Below are 19,980 nucleotides of genomic sequence, written 5' to 3' on the forward strand. Positions count from 1 at the left end.
TTTGTTATGGATAGCACATGCTGTGCTGGAGGCAAATTAAGCCCAATTAATACTGATGCTCCAGCCCAAATCAACATTCATCATAAAAACGCACACGTTGGAATTTCAGAAATGGATCACATTTAAATTCCAATCAACAGGAATTGGCACCAAGCCCTTTATCAAATAAGAGAGATCACTCCAGTCAGACTTCTTCCAAGGCAAGTAGATGACTATTTAATACTTTTATTCTACTGTTGCTAAAATAAGCCAGTAGATTTGGTGAACATTTGATTTAGCTTGGGAGGGCTGTACTTGGATCTACTTCTAACATTTTATGATCGCAAAATGAATCTGAAGAAAAAAGTATAATCTGTCTTGAGAGACCACTGCAAGATCATATTTTCAATGCATAGATTTATTGAATATATAGTGTTATGACCTGTCATGAGAGACCACCTATCTTGACAGACCATAAGTTTCTCTTTCACAAACAGGGTTTACTGTACCATAAAATATAAATGAATTCACATTAATTAATTGCAAAGGCATATATAACTAACATGTGTGTTCGATCCCCAGCTGAGTCATACCAAAGATTTATAAAAATAGTACTAACAGCTGCCTCGCTTGGCGCTCAGCATTAAGAGGTTAATGTTAGAACTGGTTGGCCTGGTGTCAGGATAATGTGACTTGTTTGGGATATCATGCTAAATGTCTGCAGCATGATGCCCCATTGCTAGACTTCACTATAAACTGCCACACTGCAGACTGCATAGTGATATGACTGAAATTTGTTAAGCTACGTTAAAAATTAAAATCACACACACAGACATATAACTAACACAGCTGCTACTACATAATTTTATTAAAGATTTACAACATAAAATTTCAAGGTTTATATTCAAGTCCATCTTCTTTCCTCTTTTGCTTGCCTCTCATTATGGCCTCTTTAAACAGCCTAAGATACAAATGGATAGCTACAGGGGTATCGTCGTTTCCTGGGACTGGATATGCGATGAGTCTAGGGTCACAATTTGAATCTACGATCCCTACAGTTGGAATCAACATTTTTGCAAAGTCAGTGACAGCACGATGCTGCTCAAAGACATTATTCAAAGTGTTGATAAATATTCCCAAATCTGGAAGTCGTGTCATCATCTCAAATTGTTGTTCTGCATTTGTAAAGGATCCACCATACCAGTAACGGCAGTGAGCATACTCACCACAGTCATGTGCCGTTTTCTCCACATATGGCATCATCTGTCGATTTCTACTTACAAACAATACAATCCCTCCTCTGTACACCACATGAGCTGTAAAGTTCAATGCATCACCTAAATGGGGCAAAGTTTTTTCAAGATCAAAAATATCCATCCCAAGTCGCGAGCCAAACAAATAGGGTGTCATGTAGGGATTTCGACAACCAGCATCATGGCCAAAATGAACCCTGGCATTGAAAAGGTCACGCAGAGTCACCATATTTCTGACTTTAAAAAAGTCGTGATCCTTAAGAGACTTGTCTAGTTTGTCATCAACTTTCTCTTCATCTGAAACAAATGAAATGTAGGCCAAGTTTACTGTTATTGTTATTTTAAGGATACAAATGTTTGTGGATTATGGGGTTGCTATAGACCACGAATCTCAAGACCCAATTACCAATATATCTGTCTAGACAATAAGCAATTCTTCAAATTCTGAGGAATATTCACAAATTAATATTATCTCTCTAAAGAACAGCTTACGTAAAAAAAAGATCCACCTCGGATATATAAAAAAGTAAGAGGTGGGCTAATAAAAGATATACATATCAAATATTTGCAAACCTTTTGTAAAAATAGTGAAAACTTATCCTGCTGCTTGATTTTATCTGTCAAAAATCTCTTAGAAACTCCCAAGTTTCACATGTAATGGCCTCATTCAGACTCGTACAGATACTTGACCTGAATGCAGTAAACTATTTAAGCATTTCAGTGATAGAGCTGACAGCCTAATAAATAAACAAGTCTAGCATACATCATTTTTGCAAACTGCCTGTGAAATCAATACCTTGAACTGTGGCCTATATTTGTGTGAAACATAATGTACAATCTAAACTATAGTAATAAACAGTTATGTACATGACATACCTTCTATGGATGACCAATAAGTACATGTATACCAAGTAGAACTCCTTAAGAACAAACAACTGAAAATCTATAGATAAAAAATAAAACAAGGTAAATGGTTGGAATTATAAGTGATGTTGCCCTGCTTATTGCAAACAGGCTGGGGAAAATAAATAGCACAGGATTGGACACTGGTGGAAGGTAGGTAGAGTCTGCAGATTTGTAAATTTAATAAATTACTAACATGGGCACCTGATTAGACTTCATAACGGAGAAAGCAGCATGCAACCATGTATTAATAATGCAGAAGGCAGTATATAAAAAAGGCTGAATACATATCGGAACAAAGAGATGCAATTCAAGTACTGAAATGGTTTTATAGATTTTTGTTTTGTCTGCAGACTTTTACATTGGTAATGGTTTATCTACAGAACACCAGCTATCTTGGAAATGCATAAGGAAGACATCAATACCATTAACAGTCATGAGAAATTGCAGTCCTCATATTCACTCAGTAAACTGTACCTACGATTAACACAAGGAAGCAAAATCAATTTTTTTTACAAAAGAGACAAACATGAACTCTTGAGTCATATATTCTATTTTTTAAATGATTGGATTCTAATATTTCTTCTTCTTCTTTCTTTTAAGAAATGCAGTAAAATCTTTTGCATAGTACCTGTATGAATTTGTTTCAAGTCACTGACCCCTTTTTTTCTGGGAAGGCAAAATCTAGACAAAAGTTTAACATTTTGATTGGCAAATAAATTTATATATTAACTTACCTAGCATTTTGTATAGAATATGATGGAAAAATTCACATGTTTGTGCAATTTCAACAAAAAAAATTATTCTAGGCAAGCAAACCATTTTAGGATCTGTCCAGTCCTGTATATAATTTTAGTTGCTGAACATGTTCTACATTTTGTTCCTTGACTTCTGCAGTCTCAATTTCTATCACAAGCACTAAAACCAACAAGAAAATGGTTTTTCTTCAGGCCTTATCACTGAGCAGTGGATAAAATGGACCCACGGCCAAGGATTCACACAATCCAAAATCATAAAAATGAATATGTCTGTATGCACATTCTTGTTATATTTATTGGAATGTCTATCCCATAGCAACAGCAATTACACAGAAAAGAGTCATCATTATTTGTCCATAAACCAAGAGCTGAACAAGTGTTTAAACTTCCATCAAATCTGCAAAGATTGAAGATCACAGACTCTTTTTTTCCAACAAACAAAAAGCACTAATTGTTGAGTCAATTTTCAGAATTAAACATTGAAATCACATCGGTTTTCTGCTGCACTGCCAATTTACAGAAAATTGCCAAAGATTTTCACCAGTCTCTAGTTGACTTCATTGGTTTATAGGACTGTTACAGTGATTATTAAAAATGAACCAGCATTTTTCTTTTTCAATACTGAAGAGGGGGCCCCGAGTGGCCAAGTGGTCTAAAGTGCTCTCCGTTACGGATCACTGCCATCTCACCTCTGTCTGCGCTGGTTCGAGTCTCGGATTCAGCCAATATGGGTATGTGAGAAAGCTTGCCAGTAGCTTCTCGTGGGTTGGTGGTTCTTTTCGGGTCTTCCCAGGTTCTTCCTCCACCAATAATACTGGCCGCCATGTATAGCCTATCGTGTGCTGAAAAATGGCGTTAAACCCCACAACAACAACAATACTGAAGACGAGACATAAGTCACAATTTTCTTTTTTTTGTCCAATCTCTTGAAGAGTTCACATTTCTATGTTGCACTTAGGCATCATAATGTAATGATCACGTCATTAATAACTGCATAGGAAGCATTGATTTTACAAAAAGCAGGGTACTATCAAACATGTTTGTTCTTTTGGAACTTGAAGATGGACAGAAATAGACTGCTCTTCTTCAACTAGAGCCCTCCACTGCCTCTATCTAGATAAGTAAAGTACTTCCATAACACCATGTGTGTGTGTGTGTTTAATAGCATATCAGTACAATCTAGGCTTTAAATGCTGAGAAAATGGAGGTATTTAAAAAGGGCAAACAAAACAAATGTTGAGGCAAAAAAGGGTACATCCTTCAAACTGAACTTAAAGTTTTGATATAAAAGACACTCTTAAAAAGCTAAAGACCTCAGCTGTAACATCACAAACTTTTATGATATGCAGGCACAACTGGCCTAATTTACATCATTTGATCTGAATGGGCTGTGTCTATCTTGTATTAATTCCACATATATCATGCTTACTAAAAACGGGGAATCGTGCATAAACGTGTGTCAGTCTTTACTTCCAAAAAAAGATAAAATCCTAGATGTCATTATGGGAAGTAGTGGTTTTCTTTAAGGAAAAACTCCTGGAATCCAAAACAGTTCCCCAATTGTAAAAGGTGACTCCTGCTTAGTCCTCTGTAAAACAGTTGTATCTCTGAGGAAGGACAATTGTTAAACTTGAATTGTATAGTCACCTTGAATCAAAGCCTGATATGCAGTCACCTTGAAATGCATGGACACCTTTGTCACCTTGAGTCAGAGCCTGATAGTCACCTTGAATCAAAGCTTGAAATGCATGGACACCTTTGTCACCTTGAGTCATAGCCTGACAGTCACCCTGAATCAAAGCTTGAAATGCATGGACACCTTTGTCACCTTGAATCATAGCCTGATAGTCACCTTGAATCAAAGCTTGAAATGCATAGACACCTTTGTCACCTTGAATCATAGCATGATATAGTCACCTTGAATCAAAGCTTGAAATGCATGGACACCTTTGTCACCTTGAGTCATAGCCTGATAGTCACCTTGAATCAAAGCTTGAAATGCATAGACACCTTTGTCACCTTGAATCATAGCATGATATAGTCACCTTGAATCAAAGCTTGAAATGCATGGACACCTTTGTCACCTTGAGTCATAGCCTGATAGTCACCTTGAATCAAAGCTTGAAATGCATGGACACCTTTGTCACCTTGAATCATAGCCTGATAGTCACCTTGAATCAAAGCTTGAAATGCATAGACACCTTTGTCACCTTGAATCATAGCATGATATAGTCACCTTGAATCAAAGCTTGAAATGCATGGACACCTTTGTCACCTTGAGTCATAGCCTGATAGTCACCTTGAATCAAAGCTTGAAATGCATAGACACCTTTGTCACCTTGAATCAAAGCCTGATATGCAGTCACCTTGAATCAAAGCTTGAAATGCATAGACACCTTTGTCACCTTGAATCATAGCCTGATAGTCACCTTGCATCAAAGCTTGAAATGGATAGTTACCTTTCATCATATCTTGAAATGCAGTCACCTAAATCACCTTTAATCAAAGCTTAAAATGCAGTCACCTTAGTTGCCTTGAATCACAGCTTGAAACAGTCACCTTGAATCATAGATTGAAATGCAGTCACATTTAATCATAGTTTTATATGGATAATCACTTTTAATCATAGCTTGAAATCGATAGTCACTTTTAATCACAGCTTGAAATGCAGTCACTTCAGTCACCTTTAATCATAACTTGAAATGCATAGTCACCTTGAATCAGTTTGAAATGAACTTACCTTAGTCACCTTTAATCATAGCTTGAAATGCATAACCACCTTTAATCATAGCTTGAAATGCATAATCACCTTTAATCATAACTTGAAATGCATAGTCACCTTGAATCATAGCTTGAAATGAAGTTACCTTAGTCACCTTTAATCATAGCTTGAAATGCATAACCACCTTTAATCATAGCTTGAAATGCATAATCACCTTTAATCATAGCTTGAGCTGGAGCAGGAACTTTGGCTGATATTTGCTTTACATCTCCAGTGATACATCGCTGAATCTTTGAAATATCTGCATAAATAAACAAATAAATAAATAAGTACAGAATGAATGATCTCATACCACTCCCTAGCACATGCAAAAACTATGCAATTAATGGTTTGGTACCACTCTTTGGTTTATACAAAAGCCATGCAATAAATGGACTGGTACCACTTTCTGGTACAGGCACAAGCCATAAAATAAATGGTCTGATACCAATCCCTGGTACATGCAAAAACAATGCAATCAATGGCGTTTGCTTCTATATTATTTCAACCCAAAATATTTGCAACTGTATTAACAAGAATGACAGGCGCTGCTTGCTGACCCTAAGCATACTATAAAATGCACAGCATTGACCAAAAAGTTTAAAGGTTTAGCACGTGTTCTGTGGAATGAATATCGTTGCTTTATAATATTTCATGCAATGTTTGAACAGAATCTCTCAATGTACTTTAGGAAATGTAAACTGAAAATTTTAACTAAAACCAAATCAGCTATAACATTGACCTTGATTGCATTACATTATCTTTTTAATTAGATTAAATAATTCCATTTTAAATAAATAAATTTGCCATGACAATGGAAGAAGAAACATGGCAATACTCTATTATTGGGGGGGAGGACATCAGTGTGCATTCATTTTTTTCTTAAATTTTAATCCAACTGCTGGTTAAGGATCAAAATAGCAAATAAAAGATCCTATGACACTGCATGGCCAGTGAATGTTAAGGTTTGCAAGTTCCATGTTCTACAGGATGCCATGACCCTATGTAAGTGCTCAAAATTGCCACTAGCAAGCTAGCATTTTGCTTGTTACAATTCTGAAAGAGTGTGTGTGATTTGGATTTCTAACGTAGCTTTTAAAAAAATTCAGTTATATCACTACAATATCTGCAGTGAGTCAGTTTATAGTGATGTCTAGCACTGGGGCATCATGCCACAGACATGTAGCATGATGTCCCACCCAGTCACATTATCCTGACACCAGGCCGACCAGTTGTAACACTAACCTCTTAATGCTGAGCATCTAGCGAGGTAGCTGTTAGTACCATTTTTTTATAAGTCTTTGGTATGACTCGGCTGTGGTTCAAACCTGCAACCTCATGTATCCATGACAATGCTGAATACTAGGCCACTGGCGCAGTTAACAATTCTGAAATTGCTAGTTAAAAAGAATGAACTTGAAATTTCTTGCTCGTGACATTTTTGCACAATTTTATTTCGGAATTTAAAATATAGCATAGTCTGATATGGTCCATTATGAATTATACTCCACCACTTTGAAAGTATTTACCTGGCACAGTTAGTGTAGCAAAAGATTATTTAATCCCTTCATACATTATAAATTTCAAACCAAACCTTGCTCCATTAGCATATAACTTTTTTGATTTGGAAAAATTAAGTGATCTGCGGTGAATGCAGTGCTAAAGAAATTCTATTTTTTGCAGATGCAGCAGCCTAACATACACTGTAAGGTGCATGGGTGTAACATGAATGGTAAAAATAAAAGTCGGTATATCTATCCTGTGTACAACATGCAAGATACAAATTGCTATAACTGGTAAAATTAAAATAATGGGGATGAAACTTCAGTGACAAAACTCTCTGAATAATTAAAATGAAATGTAAAAGTAGAACAGACTTTATCATATTTATTACAAATCCCCCCCCCATGATGTCTGAATAAAAATGACATTATAATATGCGTGTACAATTCATAACTAAGTATCATTTAAAATGTTAGTACTTTTGTTAGCTGAAATATTACAACAATCAAAATGCTGCAAATACTGAAAAGGTTCAGATTGAGCCTTGTCTGGTACAGATATTAGTACTATTCAGCAGCCAACCTCTAACTGCAGATCAGATTAGACTAGTATTCAGTCTCTACTACTCATGAAGCATAACAAATTGATGGACCAGACTGCCTCAGTGTATTCATTATATCAATGTACCAGATGTTGCCTTAAAACATTACTGATAAGACAGAACTGATGGGCAAGTAATCTCTTTATAATGGTTATAGTATCTGCATACCCTTCTGTTTGTTTGTAACCCTCTACAGATTTTAAAAACAAACGGCATCAAGGATACAAATGTGCACAAAACTTAGTAAATTCATTCATCAATTTATAGTTTCAAACCTGTCACCCAGGGGTCCCAGAACTGTCAAACTATTGGCATTTGAATCAAACGAGTTGCTAAAGTAACATGGTCACCATAACTTCATGGGCAAGCCATTGTTTTTAACCAGCAGTATGATGTAGTTTCCCATCTCTGACAATCTCAATAATTTAATAAATTTTGGACTTACATCTCTTGGAACAAATGTATACAAGAGTTCCTCATTTTCATTTGCTCAGTTTGCTTTAGAAATATAAAAACTAGAAATTGCAAATATTGGACACAGATAACAGAGTTTTAAATAAAATGGACTGTTCTAGAAACCAAAAAAGGACAATGAGCAGCCTATCAACTTGTTTGCATTGAGAGCTTCCATTGGTTTGAAACACCAATAAGTTGAGTGTTAGGGAACCCTGGTGACAATCAGATTATAAATTATAAATTGATGAATGGAATGCCAAAGTTTGGGTCATTTTTTTTTTTATACCTGATGCTTTAGGTTTATAAAATCGATAAGAAGCCTTAGAAGGAAACAAACAATGTGCGAATATTATAGGACATTAAATGGATCAAATAACTTTTCTAAGTACGAAACATAGAGCTGATTTTAAGAAAAGTATGGGAAACTAGGAGGACCGATGAAAAGTTGGAAAAGATCGGTAAAATATATCCATTTGAAAGCCTGCATAAACCTAATTTCAAGAGTTAATGCCGGTATAAGCGAAAATAGGTGACTCCTGTGCAAAAAATGCCACGCGTAATTGAACGTGTAAAATAGTAGATTCCATACTGATAACTAATGCAAGTAAAATATATAACATAAATAAACATTTATTAATGTTAAAAAGTGGAAATTACAACAAGGAACACCTTTTAAATTCAACTTTCTCGCCCTCCGACTCGCCGAGGTCACCAAACGGGAAGCCATTGCCGGAAAAGAAAAGCTAATTTCCGACTCAGTTGACTAGAACCGTACAATGTGGCCTATACTTCATCAATCCGGAAGATAGTTCTCCAACATCTTTGCCTCAACTACAGTTGAAATTCTCAATATTTTAATTCTTATTCGAGTATTTTCCCAATTTAAGCCATTATCTGAGATTAATGAATGCTCAGTCAGAGAAATTATACAATACGATTTTTTTTATATAGGAATATATACACACACATACACACAGGTAGCAGCAATCAGGATTCCAAACTTTCGTTGCCATAATCTCGTCTTCAAGCATCGTACCAAAATATAGTCAATATTTCCAGTTTCCATTGGGTGTAGCTCGAGTTCATCATGCAATGAGAACCAACTAACGGACAGATGGACGGACATTATCGTTTACCAACAACACTATATGCGCAAAAAGTACGAAATATGATTACAAGAAAGGGTGTCTTAAATGAAAAGTAGTACCAAGCTAACCTCCAATATTGCGACCGTCTTACAACTCTTGTTATCAATACTACACCGAACTGGTGGTTATGTCGACATTAGAAAGTTCTTGCAGAAGAAGCAGAAGAACTCGTGTTAGCAGAGCAACTTAAAAGCAAGACAAATCGAAGAAACAGCAGAAGAATCCATTCCAGTGAAGAAATAACGTAAGCGAAGTAGAAAGAAAAAAAATGGACGTGTGATGTGCTTTGAAACAAGGTGTTTGATAGTTGTTAGATGGGTGCTGATAACATTACATTCCCGTTTGACCTTGTTTCTCCAGCCGCTTTAAAATTATTTTGTTACCCTTCTCGTGTGTGTGTGTGTGTGTGTGAGAGAGAGAGAGAGAGAGAGAGAGTAAATTCAAACAGCAGCAGCTCCCCCATCTCCAAAACAAGAAAGCAGGTGGATTTATCTCCTTTTATTGACTTGATGCCATGGTGTTTTAATTTTTGCTAAATACATACAGTTCTACCTACAACAACTTGCAGGGGATAAGGTGCCTCTTGATAAGCACTACTCTCTTAACGCAAAAGAATTATCTGTGACCTGTATCAGTTTAATATTGTGAGATTATCAGGATCAGATTCAATAGACGCGCGGACAATATTATGTGTATTATTTTCAGCAGTGCAGTTTGGGATTCCCACAAGTATGTGTATTTGCTTGATTAGGAAGTTATTTCTCTTTAAATGATAAAATGCAGAAAAGAGGTTTCGTCAACATTATGACTATTTTCTTTGGCATAAAAACGTTGTGTATATCGATGGGAAAATGACATTGTATTAGATCTCTGGTAGTCTAGTTTTATTCCACGACATTGCCATCCTTTTATACGTTCATCTTTAATGTTGTGTACTTGTACTTATGAGGAAGGGGTTATCCACACACCATGCTCTCGATTTGTTTGTTGATATTTAAGTTGGAGGGGCTTGTTACAAGAAGTTGATTTACGATGAAAATGGCATTAACTATTCTCTCTCTCTCTCTCTCTCTCTCTCTCCATTGTTCTACAGTTTTAAAATTTTGCATTGCTGTATTTAATTAAGTTAAAAAAACTACACAAAGTGAAATATCTCACAATCCTATACAAAATATTAGCTAAAATGCAAAGCTGTAACTTCCTTTAATAATTCTGTGACAAATGTAACTCTCAACATATCATTTATCAATATCATTTACTGATAAACCATAAACAATATCTCTCTCGCCAAACAGACACGCATATGATGATTGTTGTTGCCATGATTACAGTCACACTCAGACCTGTTGCTGCCTCGAAGATTCCACAAAATGCATTGGCGACACACACACACACACACACACACACAGATATATATATATATATATATATATATATATATATATATATATATATATATATATATATATATATATATATAAAACACTACTAAACGACTTCTGAAACGATCGTTCTCGTCTTCGTCCAAAATATTTTACCCGATCAAATGCGACCTTGCCGAATAACAGGTTCGAGATCTTTCTGACGCAACGGAGTCAGTGTTGGTGTAACATATTCATTGGTGAACGTAACTCGGGTGGATGCAGCGGTGAATTTAAGTTCGTTATTGTAGAAATAATCCCAAGGTGTTTTCGCACGTGGTGGTGCATAAAACAATACACCAAACTGACCTCTGGTTGCTGTTGTCGCAATAAATTGGTTCCAAATATTAAGTTCTACCTGACAATTAGCAAGATTACATTTGAATGTACACGAGGGTCTGGTAACATCACTCTGACACAGACATTCAAGAGGAACAAAAGCAGCATTAATGTTAGCATCCGCTGTCAATAGGTCGAATACTCCGTCGGATGATTCTGCAACTTCATCACTATGGTCATAGTCAGTTACTTATATGTAATGATAAACACCAAAGAGGTACCAACATAGTCTTCAATAAAAGCAGCTGACACGCGAGTCTTCAATTCTTCCTATTTTCGTGATTTCAAACAGGTTTTTTGGAACAGCGTCTTTGAGACTTACAAGAATATTTTGAATGTCCACGTTAGACATTTGTAATTTACCAGTTCGAGCTTAAAAAGTCACAAGCTCACCTGGGCCAACAAATACAAAAACCCGGCTGGTAAAAGTAGTTAAATTCGATTTGGTGGTATACCTGCTTAGATCAACGCGAGCACCACGTCGTCGGGTAGTTGAGAGTCCGTAAATTCAATAGGTATGTTGTATAATATTAAACGTACTTCAATGTTAAATCAATAAGCGTTTGAGGGGTTGGGTTTGAGGAAGTTCTGCCTCCTTCCAGTTCATGCGACGCTTTAACAACAAGATGACAACAAGCAGCAGGGGGGGCGAATCGGACATTTTGTCCAATCGTTATTTTGCTTAATTATTACTTTCTGCACTCAGCGGATCCGGTGTAGTCAGCGCCTGGTAAAAAAAAAACGACGACGGTCCATCCTACACGACGGTGACGTCATTTGGTTTAATACATTTTCTGCGAGCCGATCCCAGCGTCGTCAGCGTCCAGTAAACACAGCGACGACCGCGTCGATGTCATTTCCCCCCCTGCTGCTAAGAAGTTATTTACAATGAAAATTATTTACAATTTAACCGAATATTTGGTCAAGTCCGATACGATATCGTGTCCGAGGATCATGTAAATTTATCGTTACAAATCCATGTGGGGTCGACTGAGCATGACTAAAAAAGTTTCGAAAACCATTAAAGTCCATGTCACCGCCGCACCATGTCTGCCAAATATTTCGTAGCGTGTGTGTATCAACGCCGTTGAATACAGCAAGAATATTACAGTTGTCTCTGATTACTTTTGGAATCTGAGTGTATCGTTGAGTGACATATATCACGTCGGTGTTTTTATGCCTGCCTATGGAAAATATCCTAGCTCGGTTTTTTTGATTGTCTAACATAACATCATCGTACACGACTAGATTGTTAACGTCGCCATCAATATCATCAATACCCGGTGCATCATTGATATCTGTAATAAACTCAATAACATTTTTTTCAGCGATCGCTGATGCATTCTCGTTAAAATCTTTCAACACCTCGTAGCATCGTTGATCATCTACGCTAGGGGCGATTAAATACAACTTATCCCACTTCATCCATCTCATTATTAAATTGAGTAACAATTGCGTCTTGCCGGATCCAGATGGTCCGATGATAATCATCCGGATCGAGTTTGGTAACGCTGCAACATGCTTAACTGGTTCTCTCGTTTTAGTCGCCGAAAAATCAATTATATTCATATCTCTATACATAAATTATGGATCTATATTGTGTGAAGTGTAGAGTGCGTACTGGCACAAATGATATGACAACCGTTACAACGAGAAATAACAGATCGGCGCTTACTGGTAAGTGTGTACAATGCGGTACAAAGAAATTTAGATTTATTTCTGCTAGACCCGGAGACGTTTTAAAAAAAAGCGAGGAGGTGATATTGCAGCCAAGTTATCAAAACTCCCCGGAACACCGTGGGCAAAGTATCCAGGAGAAAAGCACCTCCCAGGATATAGCTACTGTGGCCCCGGAACACGATTAGATATCAGACTCAATGATCAAAATCAGCCGCGACCCGGTGAGTATCCAATAAACGCTATCGACGAAGCATGTCGGATACATGATATAGCTTATCGTAGCGGTGATTTGCAACAGCGTCATATCGCGGATGTAAAATTAATTCACGCGTTAAATGCTATTCCTGATAAATCATTCAAAGAAAAATTGGCTTCATGGTTGGTAAAATCGGCTATGAAAGGTAAATTAATGATTGGAAGCGGAGCTTCTCGCGCTGGTAATTGAAAACGCTAGCGTTTATAATAACAACATGGAATCCATCTATTATTCTCCGAGAGGATACTGGAAAGGAAAGGCCGCAATTGGTAAGCTTGCAAGCGCTGCAAAGGTAACAAAGGCCACTGCGGCTAATTGGTTATCCAAACAGGCTATATGGCAAATTTATCTACCACCGCCTAAACAAATCAACTTTTCGCGCTTTGATGTTACCGTACCCAATGAAGTTCATCAAGCTGACATATTATTTCTGCCGCATGACAACGGTTACAAATACGCGCTAACCGTAGTTGATGTTGCGAGTCGATACAAACAAGCGGAGCCGTTAAAAACAAAGTCAGCAACTGAAGTAGCCGATGCGTTTGAGAGGATTTACCGAAGGGGTCCTCTGCGCTGGCCAAATCTATTACAAGTTGATCCTGGCAATGAATTTCGCGGCGCTGTTTTATCAACGCTGAAACATCATAGCGTCGCGATACGACGAGGTCATACTGCGCTACATCGTGATCAGGCAATTGTTGAACGATTCAATCGGACTCTTGCTGAACGGTTATTTGGGTATCAATACGCGAAGGAATTCATCCAGGAAAAACGATCTCGTGAATGGGTTAAAAGGTTGCCAGGCGTAATTGCAGCGTTAAATAACGAGATTACCCGAGCAATCAACATGAAGCCCAGCGACGCGATTAAAAAAAAGTATATACCCGGAAGATCAAAAATAGATAGCGTTTCCAAGCCGATTCTCGGCGATGTCACTGTTAGATATCTGTATGAACCAGGAGAGCTTGAAGGCGGTAAAAAAAGAGCTACTGATCCTATTTGGAGTGTTACCACGCATAACATATCAACGATAACACGATCAACTGGTAGACCACCGATCTATAGGCTGGATTCAACTGCTCCTCAGCGCGGATTTACCCGCGAGCAACTACAAGTGATACCTGACGATACTCAATTGCCCCCGCGTGGTCTTAACTAGCGCCGCTGCGTCTATTGCACTCAAGACAGGTCAACCTCACATTACCACGGATATGACCGAGACTGTTATCGATCCTGTCCACGGTAAATTGGCGAGCGTCTTTATCCGAATAACGCCAGCGCATTACACAATTGCAACTCGCGCAGTGATTATTCTGTTGTTGTCGTAACGCAATTATTAATTCGGCATCAATATCAAAACGCCGCTGTTTTTTTTTTATCCTGTTGGCGGTAACCCGAGAGTTTTCTATCAATGACGCTAGCATCAATAATGTCATCGTTGTCGCCGGCTTCGTCGGTGGCTTCGTCAATAACAATTCTTCGAAGCTGATTCATTCTCCGTACTCTGGACACTGCAAGATAGACTAGATTCGACCATTCGATGCGATTATCAACCATCCAAACAATTGTGTCCGTGATAGTCAGTCCCTGCGAGGAATGTATTGTTGTTGCGTATCCTAGTGTCCACGGGGATTTATCAGCACATAGCGCGTCCTCGACGACGCTGATATCAACGAGCACGATATCATTCAGCACGAGAACTTGTTTTTTTGTCCCTGACGCTGTCGGGCCAGGGATTTCAACTTCAATGTTCTGCCGCCGTGTGTCCGCGGGTCTATAACATAACGGCACTGGACGCGTTGGAAACTTTTCCTTATGCAAGGCAAACAACTTCCGCTGAAGTGTGTCTCTGACTATCTTTCTACTCGCTACAATCAAATCGTTTGGTCTCCATGTTTCCCAGAATTCATTTAACGGCGTTTCCGGAATCACCTCGCGGATTATTTCACATTGAACTCTATCCGGCTGTAATCTGATTAATTTTTTAACCTCGCGCAGCTGTTCATCAAGTGCTCGGTAATCAGTATCGGTTTCTTCATAATAGTCCACAAAATTCTTTAACCAATCATGTGGACCCTCGCCGACAAATGGTGGTGGTTGGCCATGGTCGCCACACATGATTACCGCTGTATTCGCGCGCAGCAACCACTCAAGAAACATTTGTAAAGTATCTAACGAAACAGTACATATCTCATCCCAGATGATAACCTCAGGAATAAATTTTTCCCCCATTCGATCAGGAGTCCACTCACCGCCGCTGTATCGAAAAAAGCTGTGATAAGTAACGGCGTCAACATTTCGTTGTTTTATCTCTCGCGCTAGTCTATGGGTCGGTGTAAGCACGATCATACTTGCCCGCGTTCGAAATAATTCAATTGCCCGAGTCGTCTTTCCCGACCCGCCACAGCCGCTTAAATAAACTGTTTTGTATCTACAAATTGGATCAGATCACGGTGGTGCATTAGACCATTCTGATAAATTATCACCGCGTAAGTAATTGTTTTCAACGGTGACATCTGCTGACGGGGAATACTCGCGTCGTATTTCATTTTTAATTCTCCATATACCCCAACTCTCGTCCGGACTAGTAAACTCGGCTATGTTTCCCTTATACTTTACGTCTATGTAAAATGAATCAATCGCAACTCTAACCGCGGTGTCGGGAAATCTATTTATCATCAAGAATAAATTGATAGCGGCGTAACCCAGCATAGACGCCCTCAAATGTGGATATGCCGGGCTGTCTCCATCGCTGTAGGTAACAACTGTACCCAACTTTGTTCCATTAGACAAGAAAGCTGTTTTGCAGTTCACGTATTTATTTTTTGCCACTGCGTCCTTGATTACGAAATCATATTCTGCGTCATCTATAATCAGCCGTGAGCAATATCGTTTGTAGTCGCAGTTTTTTCCACCTTGTGTGAACTTACCGATTATTCTTCTACCGAGATCTTTTGCCTCGCGGTTTCGTTGGTTGAATATCTTTTTGGACCATTCGATGATATATTCCTCGTCGGCATCAATGTGTGCTCTGGATTCGTCAATTATGCTATATAGACGCTCTGGTTCTGGTAACCAGACTTCAGTCTGCGCCCGGTATGATATAATCGCGTCACTGACAATCAACGAAACTAGCATGCTACAATCAATCATATACCGTAGCAGCGCTATTGGCAGCCACTTCTTTTCAGCCATGTGTCTACCGATCCAAATATAACAACAGCGATGAAGTCCTGCTGCGAATTCAAATGATACTATGCGAGCGAATCCTGTTAAATCAAAATCAGGCAGTGGTCCATTAATAGCAACACGAGTCATTTCATGTCTGGGGTGTCCAAATCTTTTGAAATACTCAGCGGCGGATCCATACCCGAGAAAACTTGCTGGATAACAGGCAACCATATCAACGGAAATCATAGCGTCGCGGTTGTATTCAGTGTTCCATAGTCCACCGTGACAGTATTCCAAACAACTGGATTGTACATCCGGTAGAAACTCCTTGCGCGTTGGTCTCCACGCATTTTTCCTTGCTGCAACATGAGCCGCAACCGATGGAATCGTAAAACAATTTGTTAGCAGTTGTTCATCATGCTCTTCAAATTCCATGGCGGTTTTTTTCATTTTGTTGTGAAACGCTTCAGTGCGATATAATTCACCGTTTGGTCTTACAAACTGATCAAAGGTATCCATGTCGTTTTCAGCGCTGCGAAGTAACCACACTGACACAGGGTCGTTTTTACACAAACAAGCAATAGCATCAAATAGTTTCCTCTCCGCGAGAAAACTATCCTCTCCCAGGAATTCCCCCGGGATATACTTTACTGTTCTATCCCGTGGAAATATTGTGACCGCGGGCGTCCACGCGTGTTCGTTATGATCAATAATTTTGATTGGGGCTCCCTTTGATTTATACTTTGATTCGTATAATACTTCACCGGTTATCGTTGTAACGGTTATTGGAAATCTCAGCGACGTTTCTAATTTCGCTATGTCGCTGATGGTTGCTCCTCGCTCACGCACTGTCTCCTCCCATTGGTTTATTTTACTACGTCGTAAATCAGTCAATTTGTTTCCTCGACACGCATTTGTAAAATGCTCTATTACTCGTTCTGCTACACAATTTATCCCCGTTGACTGTTTCATCGGCGCTAGTTTTCCGATATCAGGTTTCTTATTTAACGGGTATATTCCATAGACAACTGCTGTTTCAGGATACGCTCGTTCATAGTATGGTCTGTCAATTCCGGTTAACAGCCCTGGCTTGGAGTCGCGGCTAACAATGACTGATTTCTTGTCGCTGAGAACCGGTTCAAATTTATCACGTATGATCCAATTACCTGATTCCACCCGGACAATGAATTTTACTCTGAAGAAATACTTGCTGGAGCCAAGTTGTGATATTATCGTTGCTGCGCGGTTGTCGTTCATGGTAGCATCAACAACACCATCAATTCGAAATGTTGACCAACTATGAGATGCACCATCGCGCTTGAATTCATTGATACAGTCGCGTATTTTATTCAACAGGGTTCTATCGTTTATTAACGCTTTTGGTGCGTCCTTGAGGACTCTATCGAGATTGAACTTAATATTTTTCCAGGGCTTAATTGCTGCTAATCTCTCAAACTCTTCCATATAATTAAAACAAGTATTTAAATGAAAGAATATAGTATAATGAATCACTGCAAATGGTTGATGATTGGGTCGACAACCCCGTGCAATAAATCATGTAGAGGTGAATTCTGCGGGTATCATTTACAAAGCGTTCGTAATGGTTCTCTTGGCCCCCTCCCGTGCTTGGTTTGCCACGTTGGTGTAAGAGGAAAATCGCATTTGTGTATCAATTGTGGCGGAAAGCGATACAGAGAGTTAAAACGCTATTACGACAAGCGAATTAAAAACGCCGTCATTGACCCCACCGCAGACTTCGTCATCAAAACTCCTCAGGACTACATTGCAAGGTTTATAATTAAACCAAATAATGAATTAGACAAGTAGTATTATTATACAAATGAACCAAGAATTTCAGCCGCATCCTGTGCTCGTTAATTACGAGGCATCTCGCGACGGCGTTGTTAGAAATTGTAGACTGAAGAAGCCGATTGGTACCGTAAATAATCAGGGATACTTGCAATTTACTGCAGGAGGAAAAAGCTATTATGTTCACAGGATTGTATTTGAAGCATTCAACGGATTAATCGAAAATGGGCTTGTGATTGATCATATTAATAATAATAAGACTGATAATTCTCTTATAAACTTGCAAGCTATCTCGCAAAGTCAGAATACCAAAAAAGGCCAAACTGGTAAGTTTTCAAAGAAAGCAAAACCCGTAAAGTCATTTGATACAACAACTCACGAGGAAAAAATATTTCAGTCGATGAATGAGGCAGGAAAATATTTTGACATTTATATCGCCTCAATACGATTTGTTGTAGAAGGAATACAGAATTCAGCGATCTCAAAAAAGACGGGTCACAGAATTCGATTTTCATATATAACAGAAATCAGCGAGTGACAAGGTCACCGTGACGAAGTCACCGGCGCCTATGGCGCTGACGAAGTCGCCATGACAGTGCGAACGCTACAATAAATTGTCTCTTCCGGAAGAAATACCGGAAGAAAACGAATTATCCTACGGTTTCATCGAATGTTAACACACCTCGGGATTGATACGCAGGGTTCATTTTGTAAAATAATTTTTTTTTTATTTAGAAATAAGATGTTTATAAGAATATGAATATCGAAGACATCAATAATATATTAACCGAGATTTTAAAATTAAAAAATCAAGGAATTGAATTATCTGATAAGCTTGATAACCAAAAAATATTGTCCGATTATGAAATTATTAACGAGCAATCAAAGAAAGGTCGATATACCCTGCCACGCGAGTATTCTTTTATAAAGCGATTACAATATACGATCAATGAAAACTTGTATGGCAATGACGTAAATGCATTTATTGGACTATTTACTGCCGTTGAGACAGTACGAAAAAAACTCGGACAGGCTTTTGAACGACGTCGAGAAATCTCTAATAAAATTAAAAACATTAGAAGGATTATAGACGAAAACTCCCTGGAGCCCCTGGGACATATCCCCCCCCCCCGCCACACTCGGCGGGAAATTAGAAATTACGGAGCAATTGCAATAATGGTAGGCGAATCACTTACTACTCGGCTAGCCAGAGAGCGGCTAGTAGCGCTTAAAAAGTTCATACCGTTAGAGACAGGGTCCGAAAACAACTTCAAACGCGGCAACAACTACAAACTGATTTTGCTGTTGGAAGCGAACAGCTCTTTGCTCCGGTAACTAAAGCGACCAAAGATGTTACGGCGGCAACTGTGCCCGTCCTCGGTGCGCTTGAAAAGATAGCGGCTCAGACCGAGCAAACAAAAAAGTCTCTGGAAACACTCCCTGCGAAAATAGCGGTTGCTACAACACGGAGGCCGCCACCACTCGCTATAACGGACCCACAAGAACCATATGTTACAATGGCCGACGAGGAAGAACTAGGCGCCACCGCAAGAGAACCAGAAGAAGAAATACCGGAGGAAATACCGGAAGAAATACGGAAAGAGGGGAATATACCCCGTAATGTTCTTAAAAAGAGCACAATAGATCAAATTAGAAATCTCGGCTACGAAGAATTAGTTAATTTTACTGTTACAAATTTTGATAAGGACACACGAGATGAGCATATCAATAGCGGCTACGAGAAAAATATAAGGTCGTTAAAGGATTGGACAAGAATAGTGTATTTGGCAAATAAACATAAAAATGAATTACCACCGCGTGATAATAATTATATAATATTCCACAATAAAGTAAAAAGTGAAAGACCAAAACACGGAAAAGGATACTCTGTTGGTAAAGACGTTACTTGTCCTGGTAGTGTTCTCAGTGATATATCACGGCT

General features: G+C 38.6%; 1 protein-coding gene across 2 annotated transcripts; it reads right to left on the reverse strand.

Annotated features, from left to right (window-relative positions):
- Positions 1-829: 829 nt before the first annotated feature.
- LOC149779872 (small ribosomal subunit protein uS2m-like) lies at positions 830-8,961 on the reverse strand. Of its 2 annotated transcripts, XM_089936285.1 has the most exons (3): positions 8,884-8,961; positions 5,830-5,916; positions 830-1,529 (listed from the first exon to the last, which is right to left on the reverse strand). In XM_089936285.1, the coding sequence occupies exons 1-3, from the start codon at positions 8,939-8,941 to the stop codon at positions 871-873; spliced, it is 804 nt and encodes a 267-aa protein (XP_089792411.1). In that variant the 5' UTR covers positions 8,942-8,961; the 3' UTR covers positions 830-870. The 2 variants fall into 2 exon arrangements, with proteins under 2 accessions (XP_089792411.1, XP_089792413.1); XM_089936287.1 differs by lacking the exons at positions 5,830-5,916; positions 8,884-8,961 and adding an exon at positions 5,643-5,720.
- Positions 8,962-19,980: the final 11,019 nt, after the last annotated feature.

This window comes from Sinohyriopsis cumingii, chromosome 16 (assembly GCF_028554795.1).
Source record: "Sinohyriopsis cumingii isolate HCF-2022 chromosome 16, ASM2855479v2, whole genome shotgun sequence".
Lineage (NCBI taxonomy): Eukaryota > Metazoa > Mollusca > Bivalvia > Unionida > Unionidae > Sinohyriopsis > Sinohyriopsis cumingii.

What these genes read in the sequence shown, in the direction of transcription:
- LOC149779872 (XM_089936285.1), bottom strand. Translation starts at nt 8,941, where the DNA reads ATGGCTTCCCGTTTGGTGACCTCGGCGAGTCGGAGGGCGAGAAAGTTG. An exon ending in GAGAAAGTTGAATTTAAAAG is followed by an intron (nt 5,917 to 8,883) that starts GTGTTCCTTGTT and finishes TTATTTATGCAG; the next exon opens with ATATTTCAAAGATTCAGCGA. An exon ending in AGCTCAAGCTATGATTAAAG is followed by an intron (nt 1,530 to 5,829) that starts GTGATTATGCAT and finishes CATTTGTTTCAG; the next exon opens with ATGAAGAGAAAGTTGATGAC.